Below are 10117 nucleotides of genomic sequence, written 5' to 3' on the forward strand. Positions count from 1 at the left end.
TTCTGGGCCCCGCCACCAACCGCGCCCAGTGTGATTTTTAAACCACCGCGAACCGCGGTCGACTACATGGGAGTCCAGCGACATAGCCATTATGCTAACTGCTGGTCCCTTATTATTATTTTTTTAAGCTGAGGCCAGTTATCAGTGACCAGAGCAGAGTGTGACATCTCCCCCTATAGAGAGGTACATTGCAGACAGCAAGGAGCTGCGGTGGAGAAGCATGTCCAGGACAGAGCTGCAGGGCAGAGAGGGTGGGAACAACAGGCCAAGTTCTGGTCTGCCTGGGAAGGAAGGCACATTCCTGCCCTCATGTGTCAGCCTCAGTAGCTGACAGAGTCAGACAGACATAGACCCCTTTAGCCCCCAACTCATCTCTTGCTAGAGACTGGTGGGTGCTGCAAGGATCTGAAATGTTGGCTCCAGGCTGTCTGAGTGTTGCTAAGTGGCTGACCCTTAGCTGTTCCCAAACAGGGTGTTCCCTTTGCACATCTCATCCCCCACTCCTCCCCAGCTGCCAAGCTTCCATTAGCCAGCAGGTTTGATTATGCAACCCTTGGGAACAGCCGCTCCCAGAAATGCCACCCTCCACCCCCAGGCTCCGGCTCCTGCCTGTTGTCCCCCATGGGTCACTGTCAACACTCCTCTCCCCACAGGCAGCTGCACACTCCACCCACTCTGAGCACAGCACAAGGTTGGGGACAGGAAGGGGCATTGGGTTTCACAGTAGGGGGCTCTGTCCCACTGAACGCTCCCCACCTGTCTCCCACCTCAGGTGTGATGGAGCAGAAAGGAGCCCCAAGAAAAGGAGAAAGAAGTTTCACAGTCCCCTTGTCCCTAGTCACCAGTCCCCACCCCCCCAACTTCAAGGTGCCTTGGAGCTGCCCTAGTCTTTGCAGTCCTGGCCGGGGCAATGTCTCTTCCTTTCCCTGGGGAGAGAAGCAGACAATGGCCTATCTGAAAATCCTCCTGTGATCTAGAAGCTTCCATTTTTCCTCTCCCCCATCAACAAGTCACACAGGAGGCACAAGAAGAGGATAACATGCTCCCACTCTCCTAAGATCAGCCGCCTGGCCAGTCCCCCCACCAGTGCCCAGGTGTCCCTGGCAACCAAGGCAGGGAAGCAGGAACCAACCTCCTCGGGACCATCAGCCAAGCTGCCTTTCCTCCAGGGGACAGTTCCTTGCATGATGAAATCCACCACTTTTGAGTTCTGGAACGTGGTCCCCACCAAAGAAATAGCCCTATCCACAGCTACCACCATCCTGAAGAGGGCCTCGAGTCTGGTGCCATGCTGGGTAGTGTCCTGCCGCATGGCCCTCACCAGCTCTAGGACCTCAGGCCACCTGGCCTGAGCATCAGCAGGAGTGTGGTCGACCCCAGCTGGGCCCAGCACTCGGGAGGCCTCCAGCCGGTGCAGACCTTGCTCCAGGTGGCCCATGCCTCGGCACATGCACTGCAGCTTCTCTGTGACATCTTCTTGGAAATGCAGGAGTTGATCGACCTTCTCATTTAGCATGTTAAGTTTTTTGTCCATGGTGGTCAAGGAGGTCTTGCCCAACGCTGGCAGCCCTCGGGGCCCCAAATCCTCTTTGGAAGCTCCTGACATCCTGATGCAAGCTTGACAAAGGGTGAGGGTGAGGAAAGTGGAGAGCCACAGACCTCTGGTTTTCACTTAGACAGTAGCATCTGGAAGTTCATCATTGATAGTAGTTAAGGTCTCTCCCTGCAGCACCAAGCCCACGATTCACCTGGGTTGTGTGGGAAGCCCAGAGGGCCCAGTTCTCTCTGTGCCTTTGCTGTTGCTTATCTCCCACTCTGCTGTGGCTGTGAGTGACAGACTGAGTTGAGCCCAGGCCTTTCTCCTTGGGGGCCCTTTGACATCATGGCAGCATTTAACATTCCTCTCTAAGAGGCTGTTGATGGGCAAATATTTTAAGAATTTGCTCAGGGCAGGCAGGGATTCATGTAGTTGATGCTAATGGTTGGAAGAAGAGGATCTTCTAAGTAATGTACCTGGCAGTTGGACCCTACAAGGGGAACTTTGGGGTCCCTTAGAGATCCCAGGCAGAGTGAGACCTTGAGAGGCCCAAGGCACTGAGGAAATGGGGTCCCACTGGCCTCATGCACATTTAATGCACAATAAAAAAGCAAGCTCAAAACAAGAAAAAATGCAAGACCATTCAACAAAGTTCTTTTGCCATTATGAAAATTATCATGCTTCTGCAAATTAAAAATGAACTCTCGGTGCTCCTACTTTTGCCAGTGCCCAAAATGTGTGTTTCCACTGCCCATGGGTGAGTCTGCAGGTCCCTCTCCACATAGGGACCTCAGTCACTAGTCACTTGTACCTAAAAATAGAATTGAGGGACAATGGCCCAGGCTGCTCGCCAAGTGCCAACACACAGGTCATGTTCCTTGCAAAGGAAGATTTACCAGAGGCCCCTGCTCCCACAGTACTGACAATGCAGGTATCAGGCACCCATTTTCCAAACTGCAACAGGCTCAATAAGGCTCTAAAGAGTAATGGGGGCCTGTGTTTCCCAGAGTTTCCAAACATTTTAGCATTAGAAACCCTTGGTTCAAATGCAACTATTTTTTTGAGAGACAGAGGTTTTTGTTGTTGTTGTTGTTTTTGGCTGTAGGGCATGTGAACTTGCCAGAGAGATAGAAAGCAAGAAATCACTCCCTGGGGGGAATGGTCATGCCACAATCCCTTCTCCATTCTCCTCTCGGAGCAGGGCACACACACACACACGCACACACACACGCATACACACACGCACACACACACACCTGGCATGAGTTTCAAGCCACCGAGTCTGGGACTCAAACTGTGATCAACTATGTGAGAGTCCAGCTCCTTAACCACTACTCCCCAAATGAAACATTTTACAGAAGCACCAATAAGTGAAGCAAATATAGCTGAACACACAAAGGTTCCTGAAAGGTGGCTCGCCCAGGGAGAGCATGGAACCTTCATACTCCTTCCCATATATTGTGCCCTTTGCATCTCATCATCTATATTCTTGGTACTATCCTTTATAATAAACTGATAAATTTATAAATATAAATAAAAAGAAGAGAAGTAGGCACAAGCAGAAATACTTAGGTTGTTGTTGATGGTCCCAAGGATGCCATGGAGCAGTTTGACTGACAGCATTTAACTCATTTTAACCCACCCCTCCACTGCAAGAAAGCTAGGTCCAGAGAGAGGCCTCCTGACGATCGCTGAGCCATGGTCAGTGCTGGTGTCAAAGGAGGGGAGCATTAGTGTCCCCGCTTCTGAATTTAAGTACTTATTACTAACCCAGAAACTTGAAATCTGAAAGCACCATTGGACGATTTTGCTTTTTTAAGTCCCAGTTGACCTGCCAGTACAACACACCTGCTAAGCAAATACAACTCCATGGCAACTGCTCTCTATAGCCACCCCAAAGTAACTCACATAGAAATTCAAACCCATTTCTAGGAGCACAGTCCTGACTGACCCAGAACATAGTCAAAAGTACACTGGTATGATTTAAAACAAATACACAAATAAATAAAGTTGCCTTGGAAAAATTCACTGGGAAAACTTATGCTCCAGCCCCTCTTGAGAATTCAGTATACATCTCAGGAGGACCTTAGCTTTTTTTTTTTTTAATTCATTTTTTATTTACTTATTTTTTTCATTTCATTTTCTTCCATACATTCAATCACATTATTATTTGTCTTACAAAATGGATATTTCAACAGGTGAACATTTCTCCCTAGTACTGTTGATAAAACTACAAAATATCTTCAACAGATAATATCACACCTCTTTGTGCCATTAATACCTTGCCTCCCTGTCCCTCCCCCAAATGTCCTTCCTTAGACCCTCCTCTTTCACACACACTATATCTGGTATTTACATCTATATACTGCGTTTCTATATCCTTTAGACAATTAGTTTCAGTCACAGAGTGCAGACACTCACTATATATTAAGTGGGGACATACAATGCCTCTCCTTCATAGCATGGCTTGCTCCACTCAGCAGTAAGTCTTCCATATTCATCCACTTCCTATCAAAAGCCAGGATTTTTTTTTTTTTAATGGATGAATAGTATTCCATTGAATACATGTGCCACAGTTTTTCTAACCATTCACCAGTTCGTGGGCATTTGGGTTGTTTCCATGACTTAGCAATTGTGAATAGTGCTGCAATAAACATCTACGTGCAAGCACTTTTCCAATTAAGTATTCTTCTGTCCTTTGGGTAGATACCAAGGAGTGGGATTGCTGGATCATATGGTAGTTCTATTTGTAGATTTTTGAGGAATTTCCAAATTGTTCTCCACAGTGGTTGGACCAATTTACAATCCCACCAGCAGTGTAAGAGAGTTCCCTTTTCACCACACCCCTGCCACTGAATGAGAGGACTTTAACTTTCACAGAGAAGAAACCTGGATCTGATCAAAGAACCCCTCTTTCCTCCACACTTCATGCTTAATACTTTCCTGTGGAACCAGGATTCCCTGAATCAAACATTGGAAAAGGGCTGCTCAAAGAAATCTCTAGAAGTCTAATATCCAGCCCAATGCCTCTCCCCCCGCAGTTGGTGCCAATAATATTCATGGAATAAAGCTCCCACCAGCCTATGGAGACAGATTCTAATCTCTGGGAGAGAATTCCTACCAACTCCTCTCACAGGCCAATTTATTACTGCTGCAATTACTAAGATTTTTGGAACAACCAGTATCCAGACAAATCCTGGGTTAATAAAACCTAGAAAGATATCATGAAAGTCCAAATGACCCCAAAAGAAATGAACAAATGCCTAGGCATATATCTATATCAAAAGAAAATTACTGGGACCAGGCAGATGGTGTAATGGCTACATTGTTGGACTCCCATGTAGTCAACCATGGTTCAAGTCCCGAACCTGGTGACTTAAAACCCACTACAAGAACATGTGTGTGCAGGCCCAAGATCCCAATAGGAGAATGGAGGAGAAGCAATTGCAGTGTAGCCATTTTCCTGGGGTGGGGGATGATTTCTTGCTTTTTGTCTGTCTCTGTCTCTGTCTCTCGCTCTCTCCCCAGTGGGTGCAAGCACCCTATGGCAATCTCTCTATTTATAAAAAAAAAAAAAAAAAAAAGGCAAATTATTTAAATTCCCAAAGGATTTGCCACAGGTCTCCCTTAAGCAACAAGTTTGCATTTAAATTCTCAAAGGATTTGCCACAGGTCTCCCTTAAGCAACAAGTTTGCAAGGCAGCTCATTTACTAGAAATGGGTATAGAAAAGTGACTGTTGCAGTCATCCACTGCTCTGCATCCACCTTGAAGCTCCTTGAAGGCAGAACCTTGTGTCCTCAGCTTGCCTCCACTCCCCAGACACATCAGCATGCCTGGCACATGGCAGGTATTTAATACAGCTGTATCAAAGGAATGAACTAGGGCCAGCTGTTGTGGCATGGTGCCCTGCAAGGCTACAAGCCATATAACTGACCAAGGGTTTGGATACCTATGTCAGCCTAAATGCAGTATACACGTATGGGCACTCAAGGTCTTGAGGAGCTAGAGTCCTGGGGAAAGGGGAGTCTCAGCATGATGGCAACCCATTGAGGGTGCTTTTCTCTCTCTCTCTCTCCCTCATTTTTGTGCACACCCATGCGCTATCATAATTTTTTTTAAAGGAATGAACTAACAAGGCTACAGTAGGAAATATAAAGCTGAGTGACCATCAGGAGACTTCTGTGGAAGGAGGAACCTTCAGCCAGACTTTCCCAAAGCAATCAAAATAGGTACAGGACAGAAAACCCTGCCAATTCTCAGAAGTAAGCACTTGTCTCCCTTGGAGAAATCTCAGAGCACATCAACAGAAATTCTTTTTTTTTTTTTTTTGGAGAGATTTTTCACTGTAGGGCGCGTGCGCTCGCCAGACAGACAGAGAGAGACATAGAGACAGAAAGCGAGAAATCACCCCCCAGGGGGGATGGTCACGCCGCAATCCCTTCTCCTCCATTCTCCTCTCGGGATCTTGGGCACGCACGCACATGCGCCCGGCGTGAGTTTTAAGCCACCGGGTCCGGGACACGAACCACGGTTGACTACGTGGGAGTCCAGCGACATAGCCATTACGCTAACTGCTGGTTCCCTCAACAGAAATTCTTGAGATTTCTTTGATGAAAAGGAAGAGCCCAGAGGACCAACTCTAAATCCCTTTCTATTTTGTTTCTCTTTGTTTATTTGTTTTGAGAGAGATATTTGTTTCTCCCCCCTCACTAGAGAGACAGACAGCAAGTGAGAAATCACACCCCCCCCCCAGGGTGGACAGCCACTCCACAATCCCTCCTCCTACATTCTCCCCTTGGGATTTTGGGCATGTACATACACGGCCGCAGCATACATTTCAAGCCACCGTGTCCAGGACTTGAACTGGTTTGGTCCAGGACTCGAAGTGGTCAGTCATGTAGGAGTCCAGCTCCTTAACCACTACACTACCTGTTGCCCCCTATTTCTATTTTCTGCCTATAGGAGAAATGAATTTGTGAGCATAGAAGTTCCCTGAAGGCTGATTTGTGGTAACTCTCCAACTCTCCCTGAAGTTCAGGACATAGCAGATAGCATGGGCAATTCCTACTGGGCAATGATGCCTGCCCAGGAGACAGAGAAGGCCTTCCATGCCCCTCAAGCCAGAGAACAAAGACCAGAGAAGAGGCAGCTATCCTGGATCAGCACAGGGTAGTAAATCCAATAACACCTTGTCCTCCTGGGTGAGGACATAGCAGTAGATGCACCATCTAGAAAAAGACAGGTTTGCCCAAAGATGCAATTACCATACACTAAACCCTAAGACTCTTCCCTGGTCTTCTGCTGACCTAATAGCCTAACAAATCATGGGTGAGGGGGACTGCAACATCCCCATTTAAAAACAATTATCAAGACTCTGACTCTAGTTGATAGACTGACCTTCCATATTTATTCCACTACCCTCCAGAGACATGATTAAAGTGAGAGCAAAGGGGGAACCAGCAGTTGGCATAATGGTTATGTCGCTAGACTCCCATGTAGTTGACTGTGGTTCGAGTCCCAGACCCAGTGGCTTAAACTCACACCAGGCTCATGTGCATGCATGCCCAAGATCCCAAGAGGAGAATGGAGGAGAAGGTATTGTGGTATGGCCATCCTCCCTGGGGGGGGGGGGCAATTTTTCACTTTCTGTCTCTCTCTGTCTCTATCTTTCTGGCAAGTGCATGCAACCTACAGCAAAAATCTCTGGGGGAAAAGAGTAATAGTGAAGGAAGAAAATGGATAAATACACTACTACAAGAATAAAGGGAGTAGAAGAGAAGCTGCTGGCTAATGAGTGTTATCAATGAATGTCTGGAAGATAGAAAGGCTTTGGAATAGAGGTAACTGGAAAACAAGAAAGAGAAAACCACTATCCAACTGAGCACAGAGATGAAGACAAATAAGCGTAGAGCCAGCCTTCCCTAAAAGAACCCCAGAGAAGCATGTAGGCCCTGAGGCCCCAGGTGATATACACTGAGCAACACACAAGATGGAGTAGTCCATCCCCAAACAGTGGCTCTCCTTCTGCCTCACACCTCTTCACAGACAGGGCATGGCCAGAAAGCCCTCACCTTCCCTGGAGATGAGAGTGTGTTTCTGGAGAAACTCAATGGTCCACAGAATAGCTCTGTGCACTGTTTTGGGGATCCCTCAGGAAATGGTCCATAGAAAAGCTCTGTGTACTGTTTTGGGGATCCCTGAGGAGCTCCTCAGCTGATCATCACCAAAGGCAAGCAGTCAGCAGCAAGCCTCAACCATCCACCCAGTTTTTAGTATCTTATTCTGAAATATTTGTAGACAAAAAAAAAAAAATAAAATCACCAGGTAGTAAAAGGAAGACTTAAAGATGAAAAGTGAAGACCAAAAGGGACCAGCAGTTAGTGTAATGGCTATGTCGCTGGACTCCCATGTAGTTGGCCTCGGTTCGAGTCCCGGACCCGGTGGCTTAAACTCACGCTGGTTGCGTGTGCATGTGTGCCCAAGATCCCGAGAGGAGAAGAGATTGCAGCATGGCCATCCCCTCTGGGGGTGATTTCTTGCTTCCTGTCTCTATGTCTCTCTCTGTCTTTCTGGTGAGCGCACGTGCCCTATAGCAAAAACCTCTCCAAAAAAAGAAAGAAAAAAAATGAAGACCAAAACAAATAAAAAGATAGTCATGGAGGAAAGTAAGAAACGAGAAATTTTCAACAGCTTTATGGGGGAGAGTCAGGGGTGGGGTGGAAAGAGACAAATCATAGAGTAAAATATAGGTCTTAGGGAATCAGCAGGTGGCGTGGTGGTTAAAGCACTCCCATGTGGTCAACCATAGTTCATGTCCTGGATGTGGTGGCTTGCTTTCTTTCTCTCTCTCTTGTCAAATTAAAATAAATGAATGAATAAATAAAATTAAATAAATTATTTTATTTTATGTTTTCTGGAGAGGTTTTGTTTGTTTGTTTGTTTTGTTTTGTTTGTTTTTGTTTTTGTTTTTTTTTTGCTATAGGGCACGTGCACTTGCCAGAAAGACAGAGAGACAGAGAGACAGAAAGCGAGAAATCATCCCCCAGGGGGGATGGCCACAGCGCAATCCCTTCTCCTCTATTCTCCTCCTAGGATCTTGGGCATGCATGCACATGTGCCCAGTGTGAGTTTAAGCCACCAGGTCTGGGACTCAAACTGCAGTCAGCTACATGGGAGTCCAGCAACATAGCCACTACGCTAACTGCTGATCCTATTAAATAAATAATTTAAAAAATAGAGAGGCTTTGGGGGACCAGCATATGGCATAAAGGTTACATTGCTGGACTCCCACACAGTCAACCATAGTTCAAGTCCCAGACCCGGTGGCTTAAAACTCATGCCAGGTGTGTGTGCATGCATGCCCAAAATCCCAAGAGGAGAAGGGATTGCAGTTTGGCCAACCCTCCAGGGGTGATTTCTCGCTTTCTGTCTCCCTGTGTCTCTCTGTCTCTCTGATGAGCATATGCGCCCTATAGCAAAAACAAAACAAACAAAAATCTATAAAAATAAAAAGAGTGAGAGCGAGGTCTTAGAAATTTTAAATCTGAATGCTAAAATTTAAAATCTAATATAGGAGGCCATCCCTGCAGCCTAGTAGCTGAGGGAGCCAGAATCCACAGGGCTAGCTATAGTTCAAGTCCCAGACCTAGCAACTTGAAAAAGCATAGCAGGTGTGTGTGTACGTGCTCAAAGTCCTGACAGGAATGGAGAGGTGGAAGACAAAAGATTGCAGCATGCCCATGACCCACTACGGAGTGCTTTCTCTTTCTCTGGGTCAAGTATGCATGCCCTCTAGCAATGAAAAAAACTAAAGTAAGGATTAGAAAATAAAATTAAGGGGTCGGAAGGTGATGACATGATGGTTAAGGTGCTAGACTCCCACATGACTGACTATGGTTTGAGTCCCAGACCTGGAAGCTCACTTTCTCACTTTCTCTCTTGTCAAAATAAAAATGACAATAAAAATAATAAATACAAATTAAATAAATGATTCTTTAAAAAAGAACATAAAGGGGACCAGCAGATGGCCTAATGGTTACGTCACTGGACTCCCACGTAGTCAACCATGGTTCAAGTCCCGGACCCAGTGGCTTAAACTCACGCTGAGAACATGTGCATGTTTGCCCAAGAGTCCAAGGGGAGAATGCAGAAGGGATTGTGGCGTGGCCATCTGCCCAGGGGGTGATTTCTTGCGTTTTGTCTCTCTCTGTCTTTCTGGTGAGCGCCCACGGCCTATAGCAAAAACCTCTCCAAAACAAAAAAAGAAATAGGAAAAATAAAGAACATAAAGTTAATAGTCTATAAAATAAAACTAAAAAAATACAGGAGCAGAAAAAAGATGTTAGACAATGAATCCAGCTAATCTCATTTCTACTTTATTGGAGATTCAGGAGGAGATACAAGAGGTAGAAGGAAGGAATTCACACATACACACACAAAGAACAAAAAAGCAAATTGAAAAAAAAACTACAATTATTAGGCAATTTTAGAATACAGGGATAAAGAGAAGATTATGAAATCTCCCTGAAATTAAAAAAAAAAAAAAAAAAAAAAAAAAAAAAAACACATTCAAAAAACA

The 10117-nt window shown here is 45.8% G+C and overlaps 1 protein-coding gene across 3 annotated transcripts in view; it reads right to left on the reverse strand.

Annotated features, from left to right (window-relative positions):
- MYLK3 (myosin light chain kinase 3) overlaps positions 1–10117 on the reverse strand; it is a 67300-nt gene that overhangs the window by 48692 nt on the left and 8491 nt on the right. The window contains exon 1 of one of the 3 annotated variants that reach the window (XM_006170456.3): positions 1133–1828. The exons of the other annotated variants lie outside the window; for them this stretch is intronic. Coding sequence (XP_006170518.1) covers positions 1133–1606 — 474 coding nt within the window. The 5' untranslated portion in view covers positions 1607–1828. Of the gene's footprint in view, positions 1–1132; positions 1829–10117 lie in introns of those variants that run through there. 3 annotated transcript variants of the gene reach the window in all.

The sequence above is a fragment of the Tupaia chinensis genome, unplaced genomic scaffold, assembly GCF_000334495.1.
Source record: "Tupaia chinensis unplaced genomic scaffold, TupChi_1.0 Scaffold148557_1, whole genome shotgun sequence".
Taxonomy (NCBI): domain Eukaryota; kingdom Metazoa; phylum Chordata; class Mammalia; order Scandentia; family Tupaiidae; genus Tupaia; species Tupaia belangeri.